This window comes from Chiloscyllium plagiosum, chromosome 8 (assembly GCF_004010195.1).
Source record: "Chiloscyllium plagiosum isolate BGI_BamShark_2017 chromosome 8, ASM401019v2, whole genome shotgun sequence".
Lineage (NCBI taxonomy): Eukaryota > Metazoa > Chordata > Chondrichthyes > Orectolobiformes > Hemiscylliidae > Chiloscyllium > Chiloscyllium plagiosum.
In genome coordinates, this window is record NC_057717.1 from 102145058 (window position 1) to 102166225 (window position 21168).

A 21168-nucleotide genomic window follows, 5' to 3' on the forward strand; every position below is an offset into this window, starting at 1 on the left:
AACATTTATTAAAAAAGGGCATTTCAGGGATCCTCAGTAATCTAGGGTGGAAGGATCAGATGTTATTCTGCCCCAATGAGGCCATTCTCCCCTTTTCGTTATGCCCCCTTCTCTCAGTTGGTGCGGGAATTGAACCCATACTGTTGGCGACACTGCATTGGAACCTGTCTGTTCTGGCCAATGGAGCTAATCAACCTCCACCCATCAATTCAGCAGTAACACCCTTGAAAATGCAGCAGAACGATTATTGCTCTCATCATCTCCATAGCACAGATGACACAATCTTTAAAATCGTCTCAGCTGGGAGGTTAACACCCTTGGCTGCATCAGAAAGTGACAGAGTCAGTGCACATTTTGGCCAGGTTGGGATCCAAAGGTAAACATTTCAGACCCTATTTACTATTTTAGGACTTAACCAAGCACAGTGTGCATGGGACATCAAAACAGAGCAACAGAGCCAGTTATGCAGCTGAATGGCTAGATCTCCCTGTAATCCATGTGATCTAACCTTGGTAATCAGTCTATCATGTGGAACCATGTTCAATGCCTTACTGAAGTCTTTATAGATCATACCCACCATCCAGCCTTCATAAATCCTCTTTGACACTTTCTCAAAAAACGCAATTAGAATGGTGAGACATGATTTCCCATGCACAAAGCAGTGTTGACTATCCCTAATCAGTCCTTGCCTTTCCAAATACATGTAAATCTTGTCCCTGAGGGTCCCCTTGAACAACTTGCCTGCCACTGATGTCAGGCTCACTGGTGTATAATTCTTTGGCTTTTCCTTACCACCTTTCTGAAATAATGACACCGTGTTAGCCATCCTCCAGTCTTCTGCCACCTAACTCGTGGCAGTTAATGATACAAATATCTCATCAACGGGCCCAGCAATCACTTCCCTAGCTTCCCACAAAGTGGCTAGGATACACCTGATCAGGTCCTGGGGATTTATCTGCATTTTATGCATTTTAAGACATTCAGCATCTCCTCCTCTGTACTATGTACACTTTTCATGATATTGCTATGTATTTCTCCAAGTTCTTTATCTTCCATATCCTTCTCCCCAGTGACCATTGATGTAAAACATTTGTAAACACGCTGCTCCTTTAACAAGGTCATGTTGCCCTTGTTTTTTTTCTCAGAGAGGTTGTAACAGACACAGACTCTGAAAAGTCTGAGTTGAAAGGTTTTAGGGCTGGTTTCATTTTGGCTAACAGATATTGCCTTCGGCAACAGGCTTTCAAATAAAAAAAACAACTTGTACAATGAAAGGGGAGTGGCCTTTCTCTGGGTTTTTTTTAAGCTGCTGGATCTAAAGAAGCAGATCCAGGCTGGTACTCTCTCTTTGACTTCTCTCCTGTAAGACCCTAAGTTTGATTTTACCTTTTCTGCCAAGGGGTGTTTTTGGGGATTGTTGTAGGCATTTGGAACAGCATCATTAAGTTGGTATGATCTGTTGTGTTTTCCGATAGGTTAAGTTATTCAGTATTATATTTTCTTTTGTTTGTGTTTCATTCGGTAATCTTGTAAATCATTTCTGTTTTGTTTAAAACTATGTGGTTTGACCAGCTAGCTCCCTCCTGAAATATCCACGTCACACCTGCTTAAACCAACTGGCAAAGTTAGGGTCTGGGCTACTTTTTTGAAATGTTTTGAGGGGGTCTGGCCTGGTCCTGCTGTTCCACACATAGGCTGTCTTTAAGGGGTCTTATTCTCTCCCTAGTTACACTTTTGTCCTTAATGTGTTTGTAGAATCACTTTGGATTCTCCTTAACCCTATTTGCCAAAGCTTTCTCACTCGATGTTAGTTTACGGTGCACTCACAGGTTGGAAGACAGCCACATTCCAAGCAAGCCTCTAGATAGCAAGGTTAATCAGAGCCAGAAAACCAGTAAGATGCTCAAAGCTCCCAACAGGGATGTCTGTCAGTGTGACAGGAAGGCCTCAAACATTGATTCTCCTCATTGAGAGAGAAGGATTGATGACAGAGGAAAATGGGACGGGCCATTATGCTTGGCAACAGGCACCAACACCGAAAACAGCAGATTCACAACGAAACACAACCATTTCATATTGAACATCTGTGAGTCTGGCTGTCATTGACTGGCTTCTTCAGCCATCGGCACGTGCACCACATGAAGCCATTCATAGGATCAGGAATAGGCCATTCAGCCCCTCAAGACTGTTCTACCATTCAATGAGATCATGGCTGGTCACAGACCTGCCTTTGACCCATAGCTTTGCTTCACGAAAAATTATCTACTTGGGATTTAAAATTAACTGATCTAACGTTGCCTGTCTTTTGAGGATGAGAATTCCAAATATCTAGCACCCTTTGTGTGTAGAAATGCTTCCTAACATCTATCCTGAATGGTATGGCCTGAATTCTCAGACTATGCCCTCCAGTTCTAGAAGCCTCAGCCAGTGGAAATAGTTAATCTTTATCCACCACCCTTTTCCAGGTAACATTGTGAAGATTTCGGTTAGATCACCCTCTTAATGTTTAAAATTCTGGAGAAAAACAGGCCTAATTTGTACGATCTCTCCCCCTAATCTAACTCCTGAAGTCTTGGAGGACAGCCTTGAGATATACCTACACTTCGGGAAAGAAACAGTGTTTCACTCTGAGTTCCTAATGCCAGGTCAGTTAAGTAAGTTACCATGAAGCAGAAAACAGAGCATCAGCCTGTTGGCTAACTTGCAGAGTCTCAAAATCAATTGCTCTACTATCAGCATTAGTGTTACTAGTATAACGGCTGCAACAAACCACCTCCAATTGTCACTGAACCTAGAGACTGAATCATGTCATTTTAATTGTGATCATTTTACTCAACTGCATTTCTCTCTCTCTCTCTCTCTGTGTCCGCGTGTGTCTGTGTGTTGGCATGTGTATGTGCGTGCATGTGTGTGTGTTTGTGTGTGTGTGTGTGTGCATGTGTGTGTGTGCGCATGTGTTGTGTGCATATGTGTGTGCACATGGGTGTGTGCGGGGGTGTGTGTGTGTGCGCATGCATGCATGTGGGTGCACAGGGTTGTGTGTGCATGTATGTGCATGTGTGTGCGTGCATGTGTGTATACGTGCATGTGTGTGTATGTGTGTGTGCATGTGGGTGTGTGTCATATTTCATTACCTTTTCTCTTATTTAGAAGCTGATAAGCTCACTCTTCCTTACCTCACAAAAACCTGGTTAAATTTGGTTCTTTTTCCAACATAAATACATTTGGAAAGGTGTGCCAAGGGGTCTTTTTCAAATTAAGCTTGTTGTGACCCACCGAGGAAGGAGATTGAATAAAGAAGTTCATCTCGTCTCACCCAGGACCTTTACCGTCTGGGGGGGAATGATTTCTGTCTGGAATTGTAACTAATTGGAGGCCTTTATCTGGAGACCAGTCATAATATTCTTCAGATGGTGCCTGCCTTCCTAATCTTCCAGCACTGACTGTTTTTCTTTCTGAGTCAGCCTGGGACTTCCCTAGTAAAGAGGCTCGTGGATTGAATGCATTATGTCAGACAGGATCATTTGGAATTCTGACATTTTGCAGGGAATATCATAGTCACATAAATACTTTGGTGTCAACTCCTCAAGATTTGCAAAATCTTTGCTTTGATTTAAAAAAAAGTAGTTACATCCCTAAGTTGACCTGCCTGTCCTCAGTTCTCTGTTGCAACAGGCATCCATTAAAACATAGAAGATAGGGGCAGGCGGAAGCCATTCGGCCCTTCAAGCCTGCTCTGCCGTTCATCACGATCATGGCTGATCATCCAACCCAATAGCCTAATCCTGCTTTCTCCCCATAACCTTTGATCCCATTCCCCCCAAGTGCTATATCCAGCCACCTCTTGAATACATTCAATGTTTTAGCGTCAACTCCTTCCTGTGGTAATGGATTCCACAGGCTCCCTACTCTTTGGGTGAAGAAATGTCTCCTTATCTCCATCCTAAATGGTCCACCCTGAATCGTCAGACTGTGACCCCTGGTTCTGGACACACCCACCATTGGGAACATCCTCCCTCCATCTAGCCTGTATAGTCCTGGTAGAATTTTATAAGTCTCTATGAGATTCCCCCCTCTGAACTCCAGTGAAAACAATCCTAACCTAGTCAATCCCTCCTCATACGTCAGTCCCACCATCCCCGGAATCAGACCGATAAACCTTTTGCTCCACTCCCGCTAGAGCATTCTTCCTCAGAAAAGGAGAACAAAACTGCATTCAATATTCTAGGGGTGGCCTCACCAAGGCCCTGTACAACTGCAACAACACAGCCCTGCTCCTGTACTCGAAACCTCCCGCAATGAAGGCCAACATACCATTTCCCTCTTTACCGCCTGCCGCACCTGAATATATACCTTCAGCAACTGGTGTACAAGGACAACCAGGTCCCGCTGCACCCTCACTTCTCCCAGTTTGCACCCATTCAGGTAGTAAACTGTCTTCTTGCTTTTGCTTTCAAAGTGAATAACCTCAGATTTATCCAAATTGTACTGCATCTTCCATTGATTTGTTCACTCACCAAACTTGTCCAGATCATACTGAAGGGTCTCTGCATTCTCATCAGACTTCACCCTCCCACCCAACTTGGTATCATCTGCAAACTTTGAGATATTACATTTTGTTCCCTCATCCAAGTCATTACTATATATTGTGAATAGCTGGGGTTCTAGTACTGATCCCTGTATCACCCCACTAGTTACCGCCTGCCAATTTGAAAAGGACCCATTAATTCCTGCTCTTTGTTTCCCCTCTGCAAACCAGTTTTCTATCCATCTCAATACACTTCCCCCAGTCCTATGTGCTTTAATCTTGCACAATCATCTCTTAAGTGGGATTTTGTCAAACACTTCCTGAAAGTCCAAATATATCAAATCGACTGGCTCCCCCTTGTCAACTCTACTAGTTACATCTTCATAGAATTCCAACAGATTTGTCAAACATAATTTCCCCTTCTTAAATCCATGCCAACTCTGTCTGATTCAGCCATTGCTTTCTAAATCCTCCACTATAAAGTCCTTATTAATGGATTTGAGAATTCTCCCTGAAGAAGGGCTAATGCCCGAAACGTCGATTCTCCTGTTCCCTAGATGCTGCCTGACCTGCTGTGCTTTTCCAGCAACACATTTCCATCTTGAGAATTCTCCCCACAACTGATCTATAATTCCATGGTTTTTCTCTACTTCCCTTTTTGGATATTGGAGTGATATTAGCTACTCACCAATCTGCAGGGATTCTTCCAGAGTCTATAGAATCCTGGAAGATGACCACCAATGCATCCACTATTACTGGAGCCAATTCCTTAAGTACTCTGAAATGTAGATCATCAGGCCCTAGGGATTAATCCACCTTCAATCCCCTCAATCTTCCCAGGACCATTTCTCTACTAATATTGATCTCCCTCAGTTCTTCCCTCTCACTAAGCCTTGCATTCTCCAACATTTCTGGTATCTGGATTGTGTCCTCTTTTGTGAAGGCAGAACCAAAGTATGTATTCAGTTGCTCAGCCATTTCTTTGTCCTGTATTATACACACTCCCGTTTCTATCTGTAGGGGACTTACATTTGTCTTCTCTAATTTCTTTCTCTTCACGTATGTATGGAAACTCTTATTGTCAGTCTTTTTGTTTCCTGCAAGCTTACTTTTGTACTATATTTTCCCCTTCTTAATCAGACCCCTAGGTCTTTCTTTGCTGAATTTTAAAATGCTCCTGATCCTCAGATGTATTATTTTTCTTGGCCAATCTTTATGCATCTTCCTTGGATCAGACTGTATCTCTCATTTCCTTTGTAATCCATGGATTGGCCCCCTTACCCATTTTGCTTTTGTGCTGGACAGGAATAAACAGTTGTTGTCGTTTTCCCAAATGTATTCCTTGAATGTTTGCAACTGCCTGTCCACTGTCATCCCTTCAAGTAACTCTCCCCAATCTGTCAAGGCCAACTCACGCCTCATATTTTCATGGTTTCCTTTATTAAGATTCAGCACCGTAGTCTCCAAATCAACTATCTCCATCTTGATATAAAATTCTGTCATGTTCTTGTCACTCATCCCCAAGGGGTCTCACAGAGCTGGATTGGCAATGATTCCCTTCTCATTACACAGTATCCAGACCAAAATGACCTGCTCACTAGTTAGGGTTCCTCTGCATATTGGTCAAGAAAACCATTCCATACGGACCCCAGGAATTCCTCCTTCACAGCATTGCTGCTAATTTGAATTGCCCATTCCATGTACAGATTAAAATCAACCATGATCGCCAATATTACCTTATCACATGCACCTCTAATTTTCTAATAACGCCATTCCCAATATCACCACTGCGGTTTGTGGGTCTACGTATGTCACCCACTAATGTTTTTTGCCCTTTGGTATTTCTCAACTCTATTCTGGATTAGAGTGGTGCTAGAAAAGCACAGCAGGTCAGACTGCATCCAAGGAGCAGGAAAATCGACGTTTCGGGCAAAAGCCCTTTATTAGGAAGATGAAGGGCTTTTGCCCAAAACGTTGATTTTCCTGCTCCTTGGATGCTGTCTGAACTGCTGTGCTTTTCCAGCACCACTCTAATCCAGAATCTGGTTTCCAGCATCTGCAGTCATTGTTTTTACCTATTTCTCAACTCTACCCAAACAGACTCCACATTGCCAGGGCTCCTATCCTTTCTCACTATTGTGTTTAATTTCCTCTTGAACCAGCAATGCCACTCCCCCACCTTTTCCTTTATGCCTGTCCTTGCTACCTCCTGAATATCCTGGGACAATCAGTTCCCATCCCTGGTCACCCAGCAGCCATGTCTCTGTAATCCCAGTCATATCATACCCATTTACATCTATCTGTGTGATTTGTTCATCTACTTTATTTCGAATGCTTCATGGATTTAGATCCAAAGCTTTTAAATTTGTTCCACTAGTAAATATCTCTACATCTTTGTAATTCTTTGGTGTATAAAGATATTCACCTCTTCTGTCCCTCATCTTTTCTGTCTGGTAACCATCCACCACATTGCTAACCTACCCTCTTGCCTCCACCTTTAACTCGTGTTTTCTAATTTCCCCCTCTAACCGATCTCTTCCTCTCCCCTTCCCCATCTCCTCGCACACTCCCACCCACCCCAAGCATTTAGTTTAAAGTCCTGCCTACAGCCCTAGTTATGCAATTCATTAGGACTCTGGTTCCAGTGCGGTTCAGATGAAGACTGTGTCATCGCATATTGGTCAAGAAAACCATCCCATATACACTCCAGAAATTCCTCCTCCGTAGCATTGCGGCTAATTTGATTTGCCCATTCCATGTGCAGATTGAAACCACCCATGATCGCCAATATTCCCTTATCACATGCACCTATAATTTCCTAATAACGCCATTCCCAATATCACCAATGCGGCTTGTGGGTCTACATATGACACCCACTAGATCTCTTCTTCCCTGGTACTGGTGCCAATGTCCCACAAATTCAAACCTATTAATCCTACACCAATCTTTGAGCCACCTATTTTCCTGCTTAATTTTATTGACCCTGTGCCTATTAGCTCGTGGCTCAGGTAGTAATACATTAACCTTCTGTTGACATTTGGAATTTATTAAAAATAGTAATATAATGTTTATCGTTTTGATTCAGATATTTTACTGGTGAATGTACTGTGTCCTTTCTCAATTGTTACATGAGCTGTGGTCATCAAAATTTATCCAAGGCCCTTTCTTTCATGTATGCATTGATAAATCTTCTGTTTGTTGGAGTTAATTCCTTAAGTTATTTTATGTTTTCTTTTTCACTCTCTTTGACCAGATAATAAGCAAAGGCAAAATAGTGAAAGTTGGACAGCAACCAAGACAGAAAGATCAAATCATAACGATTATGAAAATTCTAATCACCCCCGATCTAATTCCATCCTTCAGACTGCTAGTCTATTACTATTTGTCAAAGGGATTAGCAACAGAAATGGTTGCAGATTCTGTATGGGTTGATGTGAAAGACACGTGCATGGGAACAGTAAGTATTCCTGTTTCATATGTGATTTATTTCATGTAGGAGGCTTCAACAATTTTACTCTAAACTCCAGTGGATTAATTAAGAAAATAGGAAATTATAATATAAAACAAAGACCAGCAGATGCTCAAGTTCTGAACCAGAGACAGAGTTGGCTGAGGAAACTCAGCAGGTCTGGCAGCATCTGTGGTGCGAGAAACAGAGTTGGCATTTTGAGTCCTGTGAGCCTTTTTTATTTCAATTCTAAAGAAGAGTCATATTAGAGGCGATAAATAACTCTGCGCTCTCTCCACAGATGCTGCCCCAGTCCTGCTGAATAGGAAACAATAGACTAGCTAGCTGGGCATGTGTTAATGGGAAAATTACTGAATCTACTATTAAGAAAGTGGTAGCAGAATTTTTAGTCACTCATAAAGCAAACCAACAGAGTCATCGTGGTTTTATGAAGAAGGAATTGTGTTGGTCAAATTTATTGGATTATAGTAAGCAAGGTGGAAAAAGTGGGACTATAGATGTAAGAACATAGGGGCATAAAAGTTGGCTGTTCAATCCATTGATCCCGCCCCACCACTCAATACAATCATGGCTGATTGAATGCTAATCTGCTCCACTCCCATAATCCTATATGTCATTGCTAATCAGAAACTATCAATCTCCACCTTAAACATACTCAAAGGCTGAGCTTCCACAATACTTGGTGATAGAGAATTCCAAAGGTTCGCAACCCTTTGAGGAAAAATATTCTCCTCATCTTGGACTTAAGTGGCGTACTTATTTATTTGAAAATTGTATCCCCTAGTTCTAGACTCCCCAGGAGAAACAGCTTACCTGTATCTGCCATGTCTATCCTGTTATTTGTAATTACCTCTCTGCCTCAATTAATTGCTTCATAGGTCATCCCTTCACTTATTATTCAACCTGTCGGCACCCCACTTACATTTTTTTAAACTTATCTATTGACACTCCTAATTACCTGAAATTATCTTGCCATTATCTCTCTGCCGATATATTCTGTGCCTGTGTGCTTCCCTCCATTTCACCTGATAAAGGAGCAGTGCTCCAAAAGTTGTGATTTTAAATAAACCTGCTGGACTATAACCTGGTCTCATATGATTTTGTCCACCCTGTTCCAACACTAGCACCTCCACATTATATCCCATTATGTATTTTGTAAGTTTCAATAAAATCACCTCTTATTCTATGGAGCCCCAGAGGATACAGGCCCGGTTTCCCAATCTCTCTTTAGAGGGCAGTCCCACAATCTAAGTCTGGTGAACCTTCATTGTATTCCCTCTATGGCAATGATATCTTTCCTTAAACAAGGAGATCTAAACTGCACACAGTATTCCACGTGTGGTCAAACCAAGCTCCTATACAATTGACTGCTAATCACTACTTCTGTACTCAAACTCTATTGTGATAAAGGGAACAGTTCATTCGCCCACCTAATAGATTTTTGCACCTGTGTGTTAGCCTTCAGTGACTTACTGAAAAGTATATCTACCATCATCCACACTGAGGCCGAGAGTTAAATCCACGCTGAGGCTGGGAGTTAAATCCACGCTGAGGCCGGGAGTTAAATCCACACTGAGGCTGGGAGTTAAATCCACACTGAGGCCGGGAGTTAAATCCACACTGAGGCTGGGAGTTAAATCCACACTGAGGCCGGGAGTTAAATTCACACTGAGGCCAGGAGTTAGAGTCCACGCTGAGTCTGGAAGTCTGAGTCCACGCTGATGTCGGGAGTTAGAGTCCACACTGAGACCGGGAGTTTGAGTCCACGCTGAGTCTGGGAGTTAGAGTCTACGCTGAGTCTGGAAGTCTGAGTCCACGCTGATGTCGGGAGTTAGAGTCCACACTGAGGCCGGGAGTTAGAGTCCACACTGAGGCCGGGAGTTAGAGACCACACTGAGGCCCAGAGTTAGAATCCACACTGAGTCCAGGAGTTAGAGTCCACACTGAGACCGGGAGTTAGAGTCCACACTGAGGCCGGGAGTCTGTGTCCACACTGAGGCCGGGTGTTAGAGACCACACTGAGGCCGGGTGTCTGTGTCCACACTGAGGCCGGGAGTCTGTGTCCACACTGAGGCCGGGAGTCTGTGACCACACTGGGGTCGGGAGTCTGAGTCCACACTGAGGCCGGGAGTTAGAGACCACACTGAGGCCATGAGTTAGAGTCCACACTGAGGCCAGGAGTTAGAGTCCACACTGAGGCCAGGAGTTAGAGTCCACGCTGAGTCTGGAAGTCTGAGTCCACACTGATGTCGGGAGTTAGAGTCCACACTGAGGCCGGGAGTTAGAGTCCACGCTGAGTCTGGAAGTCTGAGTCCACACTGAGGCCGGGAGTTAGAGTCCACACTGAGGCTGGGAGTTAGAGACCACACTGAGCTGGGAGTCTGAGTCCACACTGAGGCCGGGAGTCTGTGTCCACACTGAGGCCGAGAGTCTGTGTCCACACAGAGGCCGGGAGTTAGAGACCACACAGAGGCCGGGAGTTAGAGACCACACTGAGGCCGGGAGTTAGAATCCACACTGAGGCTGGGAGTTAGAGTCCACACTGAGGCCAGGAGTTAGAGTCCACACTGAGTTCGGGAGTTAGAGTCCACACTGAGGCCAGGAGTTAGAGTCCACACTGATGTCGGGAGTTAGAGTCCACACTGAGGCCAGGAGTTAGAGTCCACGCTGAGTCTGGAAGTCTGAGTCCACGCTGATGTCGGGAGTTAGAGTCCACACTGAGGCCGAGAGTTAGAGTCCACACTGAGGCCGGGCGTTAGAGACCACACTGAGGCCGGGAGTCTGTGTCCACACTGAGGCCGGGAGTTAGAGTCCACACTGAGGCCAGGAGTTAGAATCCACACTAAGTCCGGGAGTTAGAGTCCACGCTGAGTCCGGGAGTTAGAGACCACACTGAGGCCGGGAGTTAGAGACCACACTGAGTCCGGGAGTTAGAGTCCACACTGAGGCTGGGAGTTAGAGTCCACACTGAGGCCGGGAGTTAGAGACCACACTGAGTCCGGGAGTTAGAGTCCACACTGAGGCCGAGAGTTAGAGTCCACACTGAGGCCGGGCGTTAGAGACCACACTGAGGCCGCGAGTCTGAGTCCACACTGAGGCTGGGAGTTAGAGACCACACTGAGGCCAAGAGTTAGAGTCCACACTGAGGCTGGGAGTTGGAGACCACACTGAGTCCGGGAGTTAGAGTCCACGCCGAGTCCGGGAGTTAGAGACCACACTGAGTCCGGGAGTTAGAGTCCACACTGAGGCTGGGAGTTAGAGACCACATTGAGTCCGGGAGTTACAGTCCACACTGAGGCTGGGAGTTAGAGTCCACACTGAGGCCAGGAGTTAGAGTCCACACTGAGGCCAGGAGTTAGAGACCACACTGAGGCCCGGAGTTAGAATCCACACTGAGTCCAGGAGTTAGAGTCCACGCTGAGTCCGGGAGTTAGAGTCCACACTGAGGCTGGGAGTTAGAGACCACACTGAGTCCGGGAGTTACAGTCCACACTGAGGCTGGGAGTTAGAGTCCACACTGAGGCCGTGAGTTAGAGTCCACACTGAGGCCCGGAGTTAGAATCCACACTGAGTCCAGGTGTTAGGGTCCACACTGAGTCTGGGTGTTAGAGTCCACGCTGAGTCCAGGAGTTAGAGTCCACGCTGAGTCAGGGAGTTAGAGTCCACAATGAGGCCGGGAGTTAGAGTCCACACTGAGGCCGGGAGTCTGTGTCCACACTGAGGCTGGGAATTAGACACAGCAATGAGGCTGGGAGAGTTAGAGTCCACACAGAGGCCCGGAGTTAGAATCCACACTGAGTCCAGGAGTTAGTGTACACGCTGAGTCCGGGAGTTAGAGTCCACACTGAGGCCGGGTGTCGCGGGAGTCTGTGTCCACACTGAGGCCGGGAGTCTGAGTCCACACTGAGGCCGGGAGTTAGAGACCACACTGAGGCCGAGAGTTAGAGTCCACACAGAAGCCGGGCGTTAGAGACCACACTGAGGCCGGGAGTCTGAGTCCACACTGAGGCTGGGAGTTAGAGACCACACTGAGGCCATGAGTTAGAGTCCACACTGAGGCCGGGAGTTAAATCCACGCTGAGGCCCGGAGTAAAACTCACACTGAGGCTGGGAGTTAAATCCACACTGAGGCCGGGAGTTAGAGTCCACGCTGAGTCCGGGAGTTAGAGACCACACTGAGGCCGGGCGTTAGAGACCACACTGAGGCCGGGAGTCTGTGTCCACACTGGGGCCGGGAGTCTGAGTCCACACTGAGGCCAGGAGTTAGAGACCACACTGAGGCCGGGCGTTAGAGACCACACTGAGGCATGGGGGTCTGAGTCCACACTGAGGCTGGGAGTTAAATCCACACTGAGGCCGGGAGTTAGAGTCCACGCTGAGTCCGGGAGTTAGAGACCACACTGAAGCCGGGAGTTAGAGACCACACTGAGTCCGGATGTTAGAGTCCACACTGAGACTGGGAGTTAGAGACCACACTGAGGCCAGGAGTTAGAGACCACACTGAGGCCGGGCGTTAGAGACCACACTGGGGCCGGGAGTCTGAGTCCACGCTGAGGCTTGGAGTTAGAGTCCACACTGAGGCCGGGAGTCTGAGTCCAAGCTGAGGCCGGGAGTCTGTGTCCACACTGGGGCCGGGAGTCAGAGTCCACACTGGGGCCGGGTGTTAGAGTCCACACTGAGGTTGGGAGTTAGAGTCCACACTGAGGCCCGAAGTTAGAATCCACACTAAGTCCGGGAGTTAGAGTCCACACTGAGGCCGGGAGTCTGTGTCCACACTGAGGCTTGGAGTTAGAGTCCACACTGAGGCCGGGAGTCTGTGTCCACACTGAGGCCGGTAGTCTGTGTCCACACTGGGGCCGGGAGTCTGAGTCCACACTGGGGCCGGGTATTAGAGTCCACACTGAGGTTGGGAGTTAGAGTCCACACTGAGGCCCGAAGTTAGAATCCACACTAAGTCCGGGAGTTAGAGTCCACGCTGAGTCCGGGAGTTAGAGACCACACTGAGGCCGGGAGTTAGAGACCACACTGAGTCCGGGAGTCAGAGTCCACACTGAGACTGGGAGTTAGAGACCACACTGAGGCCGGGAGTTAGAGACCACACTGAGTCCGGGAGTCTGAGTCCACGCTGAGGCTTGGAGTTAGAGTCCACACTGAGGCCGGGAGTTAGAGTCCACACTGAGCCTGGGAGTTAGAGACCACACTGAGGCCGGGGGTCTGAGTCCAAGCTGAGGCCGGGAGTCTGTGTCCACACTGGGGCCGGGTGTTAGAGTCCACACTGAGGTTGGGAGTTAGAGTCCACACTGAGGCCCGAAGTTAGAATCCACACTAAGTCCGGGAGTTAGAGTCCACACTGAGGCCGGGAGTCTGAGTCCACACTGAGGCCGGGAGTCTGAGTCCACACTGAGGCCGGGAGTCTGTGTCCACACTGAGGCCGGGAGTCTGTGTCCACACTGAGGCCGGGAGTCTGTGTCCACACTGAGGCCGGGAGTCTGAGTCCACGCTGAGGCCGGGAGTCTGTGTCCACACTGAGGCCGGGAGTCTGAGTCCACACTGGTGCCGGGAGTCTGAGTCCACACTGAGGCCGGGAGTCTGAGTCCACACTGGTGCCGGGAGTCTGTGTCCACACTGAGGCCGGGAGTCTGAGTCATCACTGGGGCCGGGAGTCTGAGTCCACACTAAGGCCAGAAGTCTGTGTCCACACTGAGGCCAGGAGTCGATGCTGGGTTTAGTCCCGGATATCGCAGATATCATCTGAAAAATGGGAGTAAAAGAAAAAAAATGAAAAAAGAGAAAAAAAAGAAAAGAAACAGGTGAGCTTTTCCATGTCGACTCTGCCACCATCTTGTGACCTTATTGAATGGCAGAATAGACTATAGTGTTATAAGTCCTGACATTATTACTATGTATTATTACGCGATGTTGCCCCAAAAACACAATAAACGTGGTAAGTTTCATGGCAGAATATGATAAATACTTGATGGCAAATGTTTGCAAGGCTAGGGGTTAGAGTGAGGTGAATTGGGTAATTCTTGCAAATGAATAAAGCCTAACGACCTCCTTCTATGCTATTTCATTCCTTGCCTCTATAATTTTACTGCTCCAAATCTCTTACTTCAGCAGCAATGAGCTGCACCACTCAAAAAGCAATTTAATGTTTATGAGTATTTTGGACTGACATATATTTCTTCACAGCTAATCGTGTCTAATGCAAATGAGGAAGAAGAAAATAAGATTTACAAACCTCGCAATCAGTTTAGACTGAAAATCACAGGCGACTCTGGGGCAATTGTCGGCTTAGGTGCTGTAGATAAAGCTGTGTTCGTATTGAATAAGAAACATAAGCTAACACAGAGTAAGGCAAGTAATTTTTCATGTTTTTCTAAGCTTTAAGATTGAGAAAGGTCTGGTAGGAGCTAATACTGTGTGAAAACTGGATGTATTTTTGTTTCTCGGCTACCCGGTTTAAAAACCATTTATCTCCAATTATTTGAAAGAAAGTGGTTGGCAAATGGACAGAGATTCACACGGGTGGTTTTGGGACCACAAGCAGAGCAGGGAATTTCAGTAGAGAGCAGAAAATAACAGGACCTGGGGTTGGGATGGGTAAATCCACACTTAGAGTGAGCATTCTGGTGTTGGGTGAAAACATGTGAGGGAAGAAGCCAAGGTTTAATGCTAAAAGTTACACAACACCAGGGTATAGTCCAACAGGTTTAACTGGAAGCACTAGCTTTCGGAGCGCTGCTCACAACCACCTGATGAAGGAGCGGTGCTCCGAAAGCTAGTGCTTCCAATTAAACCAGTTGGACTATAACTTGGTGTTGTGTGATTTTTAACTTTGTCCATCCCAGTCCAACACTGGCATCTCCAAATCAAAATTTAACACAATTTGTTTTGGCTCTCAGCAGAACTGTTGGATGTCAAAGCTCTGCGATGCACCCTTTAGAGAAGTATAGAGGGTTTCAGGAGGGAATGATATGTTTCAGTGTTTCCATTGGTCTTGGGAATGCTCTACAAGTTTAAATGGTGCAATTTACTTGGGGCAATTAATCGACCAAGTGGATGATATGACTGAGCTAAAATTCATTGTATTGTAGTTCACTGTAGGTTCAGCTCCTTCTCATGGTTCCATTGAGGAAACGTTCAGCTACAGTCTGAAAGACATGGGTCTGAATATTGTCCACAACAGACCGGGCCTCTGGCCTAACCAACATGGTGCCAGAGATTGGAATCGGAGTAACCAGGCCTCAAAACTGTCGTTTTCACTGGGGGTGGAAAGTGTTGGGGTGTGTGTTTTGGGGGAATTGGTGGGTGGCAGCTTATACTTTATACATACGTTTACAGAGATATCTTAACAACCCCTGAGGTCTTCATGTTGAGCTTCCTGAGGGCAATCCCATTTTTATGTGTTCAAAATGACAGGGGTATGAAGGGGGTCAAAGGTCTTTGTTGCATGTGATGCCTATGGTGGTCCAAAGCAGACCTCCTCTCAAGATTTATTGCGGCAGGTTATTGAGGTCATTTTGGGACTGGCTCCCTCTGTCACGTCCTGCAGTCTCTGTATATCGTCTGCCATCAGAATATTTTCACTGTTTGTTTTAGATTTCCAGTATCTGCCGCATTTTTTTTCTCTTTTTGGGGAAATGAAAGCGGATGGGCACAGATTGGTGGGTTGTATTTTCATTGTACTACTGACTCTCTAGCCAGAGAGAAAGCGAGGCAGCATCTGCATCACCTTGTCAATTGTTTTTGATTCATGTAGCAGCTTTGTGTGTATTTCATACAGATCTGGGACATTGTCGAGAAGAATGACATTGGATGCACGCCTGGAAGTGGCAGTGATGTTCTTGGCGTTTTCACAGATGCGGGACTGACAATTATAACAAGCAGTGACCTCAAGACACCTACAAGGACAGGTACTAGTTTCTAGAAGCACTCATTGAATTAACTTCTACAACATGTAAAGGGGATTCTGGCGATGTTGAAATTCTATTTGCCGAGATAACTTGTGTTTGAGAATGAATGAAATACTAGTTTAGTGCACAGTTCTGGATCTGTGCTGAAGTCTAGTACAGTTTGACGGTACACATCTATGCTGCGTTTATTCCATCATGACTGCAACTTTAATTTGCAGTTATTTTCCTTTGATAAATTCTCCTCTTAATTCCCTAGGCCATGACACATGCAATTATACTTGGAAGTTCATAATGTGAATAAGTTTTAAACTGCACGACTATAACTTTTATCCTAACATGCATTTTTCTCAAACATCTATTACAGAGCTGAAGTGCCAACAGTCAATGAAACGTAAACGCCGTTCAACGAGATTAATGGACGCTAAAGCGGCTAAATGTATGTGTTTGTGTTTGAAGAGAAATTACACTTTGATAAATCACATTTATAAAAGGATCATTTTCACGGCAGATTTTTGTTTTAAACATGTTATGTTCCCACAACTAAAATGTTATCCTGGTGCAGCTGTAGAAATAATTGGTGTCAGAATTTCTTCCTCTGTAAAACAAATCTATAATAACTCATCATAGTGAACATGAAAGTCATTCAGCCATCAAGTGAATAGGCATGTTGGCTTACAACACCAGGGATCTGCGTTCAATTCCAACCATGGGTGACTGCCAGTCTGGGGGAAGACCAGAATTGCACACAATATTCTAAAAATGGCCCAAAACAAATGTCCTGTACAGGCACAGCATGACGTCCCAGCTCCTGTACTCTCCCAGCGTCTGCATGGGTTTCCTGTAGGTGCATTGGTTTCCTTCCAAAGCCTAAAGATGTGCACATGAGGTGGATTGGCCATGCTAAATTGCCCTGTAGTGTACATGCTAGGTGGTAGTAAGTGTTGGTTTTTAGGGATAGAGTGGGATACTCTTTGGAGGGTTGGTGCAGACTTGTTGGACCAAAAGGCCTCTATCTGCACTGTGAGGATTATATAAAGTCTTCCCTGACCCTCCGAAGGGTCCTATGCCCACAGTTAACATGGCAAATCAACCTAATTAATCTGCAGACTGTGGGGCAATAAAGCATGGCCAATTCAACTAATTTCTGCATTTTTGGAGGAAACCCATGCAGATACAGGGCAAATGTGCAAACTTCGTTGTCATGTCCAGGGATGTGCAGGCTAGATGGATTAGTTATGATAAATACAACAAAGAACGAAGAAAATTTACAGCCCCGGAACAGGCCCTTCGGCCCTCCAAGCCTGAGCCGATCCAAATCTACTGTCTAAATCTGTCGGTCAATTCCTAAGCATCTGTATCCCTCTGCTCCCCACCTGCTCTTGCTTCAGTCCAGACGCATCTTAAATGAATCTACTGTGCCTGCCTCTACCACCTCTGCTGGCAACGTGTTCCAGACACCCACCACCCTCTGTGTGAAATACTTACAGCGTGTATCCCCTTTAAACTTTTCTCCTCTCACTTTGAAAGCATGACCTCTCGTTATTGAATCCCTCACCCTCATTTCTACCCACCCTGTCTATACCCTTCATGATTTTGTAGACCTCAATCAGGTCCCCCCTCAATCTCCTTTTTTCTAATGAAAATAAACCTAACCTACTCAACCTCTCTTCATAACTAGCACCTTCCATACCAGGCAACACCCTCATAAACCTTCTCCGCACCCTCTCCAAAGCGTCCACATTCTTTTGGTAATATGGCAACCAGAACTGTACACAGTATTCTAAATGTGGCTGAACCAATGTCTTGTACAATTTTAACATGACCTGCCAGCTCTCATACTCAATACCCCATCCGATGAAGGCAAGCAGGCCATATGCTTCTTGACCACTCTATCCATCTGTGCAGCCACCTTCAGGGTACAATGGACCTGAACTCCCAGATCTCTCTGCTCATCAACTTTTCTCAAGGCTCTTCCTTTTACAGTATAATTCGTTCTAGAGTTAGAGAGCGAATGTGGGATCAGATGGGGAATGGGTTTGGGTGGATGCTGTTCAGAGGATTGTTACAGACTTGGTGGGCCGAATCGCCTTTGTCTGCAACATTAGGGATTGTTTGATATTATGTAGTACAGTAGGACCACCTCCCCCCCCATACCCACAGGGGAATGCGTTACAAGATCTACCACGGAAGCCTGAAACCACGGATAGGAGCGAACCTATTTATTTCAATGGGAAATTTACCTTCCCAGCAGCTCCCTGGTCCCTGGTCCTGGAATGTTCCCTGTAATATGTTCGGGCCGCGTGTACAGGTAAATTGCTGCTTCACCTGGAAGGTGTATCTAGAAACTTGGATAGAGAGAAGGGGGGGAGTAAACAGATAGAAGTTACACCTTCAGCGATTGCAGGGGAAGGTGTCATGGGGGCTTGGGGAGGTGCTGGGAATGGAGGAGGATTGGACCAAGATGACCTGCAGGGAATGGTCCCTGTGGAAGGCTGACGCGGGAAAGGAGGGGAATATGTGTCTGTTGGTGGAGGTGGTGTAAATGGCAGCTTATGATCTTTTGGATGTGGATGTTAGTGGGATGGTAGGTAAGGACAGGGGCACCCAATCACTGTTGTACGGCATGGGTGGGGGAAGAGAAGGAGTGAGGGAAGTTGGATTGGACAAAGCCCAGGGCCCTGTCAAGCAGGATAGCAGAGATTCTGTGATTGAGAAAAAAAGATGGACACTTTTGAGGCCTTCTTTCACAGGGAAAGCTGCCTGCTCCCTCCTCACTATCCGGACATACCTTCCAAGTGACAGAGCAATTTAACTGCATTGCACTCAATCTAGTCTGCTGTATTTGCTGTTCACAATGTGGTCTCCTCTGTACTGGGGAGAGGTAATGCAGACTGGGTGACTGTTTTGGAGAACACCTGCAACCTGTCCACAAAAATGACCCTAAGATTCCAATCGCCTGTCACTTCAACATGCGACCATGTTACCATGCTAACGTCCTTGTCTCAGGTGTGTTGGCGCGTTCCAGCAAGCCTCAGCGCAAACTCAAAGAGCAACATGTCATGTTCTACTTGGGGACCCTGTAGCCTCTGAGACTCACCATCAAGTTCAATAACTTCAGACCTTGATTCCATCCTTCCGTGCTTTTGCCCAGCCCCACACCTGGGCCTGTTATGACATGAGTTGCTTTTAGCGCAGCCAATCCAAACTTACCCAACCCTCAGACCTATTATGTCAGAAGTCACACAGCACCAGATTATAGTCCAATGGGTTTATTTGAAGTCACAAGCTTTTGGAGCGCTGCCCCTTTGTCAGGTGAAGTGTCATCAGTCCTATTATCACATTGCACAGTTTGCTTTCAACACATTTCTCCCACTCTGAGCTCCACTTATCATTTATTCAGCTTCTCTTCTGTCCTACTTAAGTGTCAATAATATCCTTGCCTGCATATCCCTTTCATATCTCTCTCTCTCATTCTCTGGGCTCCATTCCACCAATTGACTCAACACTCCCAACTCAATCTTCACAACGAGCACCACTTTTTCCTAGCTGCTCCTGGTTCTGATGAAGGTTACATGGGCTCGAAATGTGAACTCTGCTTTTGCCCCACAGGTGCTGCCAGGTTGGCTGAGTCTGTCCAGCAATTGCTGTTTTTGTTTTAGTTCTGCCCCATTCTTTGTTTTAGATTAAGGCATCCATGATCAGGTGGTCGGCCATTTTAAGTTGGATGGTCAAAAGTGCACAAGAATTCAACAGTAAAGCCTCCAGAAACCTGACTTAATTTGAAAGTATTGGTGTAAATGGACATTTAGTGATTGAAATTCAGAAAAATAAACAGCACAACAGTGATTTGTTGTCGGTGTGCAAGATTATGGCAGCTTTGTATAAGGTAGTCAAGTCACAACTACTCCCAGCAATGAATAGTGTTAGGATGAAGAAACAAAGATTTAATGAGCAAGAGACGCAGAAGTTATGTGAGGAGGAATACTTTAGACACGGGAATGACGGGGGTTTTGCTGCAGGTAGCTGGAAGAGGATGTAAATCAATGATTTTGAAAGGAAATAAATCTGTTGGGCTACAGGGATTGACCAGGGCTGACTGATTACTCCTGAAAGATCCAAATGGTATTCCATGTGCATAACATCACCATAGTTTCACCAGAACACAGGGCTGCTCTCTCATGTGACAGTGGTTTAACCTGAGGGTCACCACAGCTCAGGTAAGGAGCGAAGTTGAGAAGGAGAGTCCTTCATGGTAACCTCAGCCAGTGACAGGCATTGAGCCCACACTGTTTCTGTCACTCTGTCTGACAGAATAGCCATCCAGCCAACTGAGCTAACCAACAAGGCTTTGAAAAGAATAATCCTATGGTTCACAAATTTACACCCATGCTTCAGCTCCCTCAGCCCTGGGTTTAACAAATTTAGCAACAATTCAAGAAGGTAGTTCACCGCCACTTTCTCAAGGACAACTAGGAGCAGGCAATAAATGCAAGTCCAGCCAGCGACGCTCTTGTCCTACGAGTGAACAACAAAGCAAATTCCTTCCTCAAGCTTTCTGCTTCTTTTCCTGCTCCACAGAGATGCTGCTTAGAGCCTTTGTCAGTGATCTTTGCCCAATGTTAATGTGTGGCTCACTGCCACATTTTGTTTGATAGCCGCTCCTGTTAGATGCCATAGGATGTTTTATTATGTCAAGCGCTTTATGGAAATGCGAGTTGGTCTTCCTAAGTATATAAAAGTAACTTTTGTACGAGTCATATGTTCCCAACAGCAAATTTATCCCCAGAAATCACAGACTCAGTACAAGGGGTTGGCCCCTTAGGACTCAGATGAACGTAAGAACCTAAGAACCAGGAGCAGGAGTAGGCCGTCTGGCCCTTCAAGCCTGCTCCACCATTCAATAATGGAACATATAGAACATAGAACATTACAGCGCAGTACAGGTCCTTCGCCCCTCGATGTTGCGCCGCCCTGTCATACTAATCTGAAGCCCATCCCACCTACACTATTCCATGTACGTCCATATGCCTGTCCAATGACGACCTAAATGCACTTAAACATGACGAATCTACTACCGTTACAGGCAAAGCATTCCATACCCTGAATACTCTCTGAGTAAAGAAACTACCTCTGACATCTGTCTTATACCTATCTCCCCTCACTTTAAAGTTGTGTCCCCTCGTGTTTACCATCCCCATACTTGGAAAAAGGCTCTCCCGGTCCACCCTATCTAACCCTCTGATTATCTTGTATGT

At 45.9% G+C, this 21168-nt stretch overlaps 1 protein-coding gene across 1 annotated transcript in view; it reads left to right on the forward strand.

The window, feature by feature from the left end:
• Window positions 1-21168, forward strand: part of LOC122552262 (complement C3-like) — a 125670-nt gene that overhangs the window by 23181 nt on the left and 81321 nt on the right. The window contains exons 13-16 of the mRNA XM_043694949.1: window positions 7782-7985; window positions 14190-14354; window positions 15784-15913; window positions 16278-16349. Coding sequence (XP_043550884.1) covers window positions 7782-7985; window positions 14190-14354; window positions 15784-15913; window positions 16278-16349 — 571 coding nt within the window. The remainder of the gene's footprint in view (window positions 1-7781; window positions 7986-14189; window positions 14355-15783; window positions 15914-16277; window positions 16350-21168) is intronic.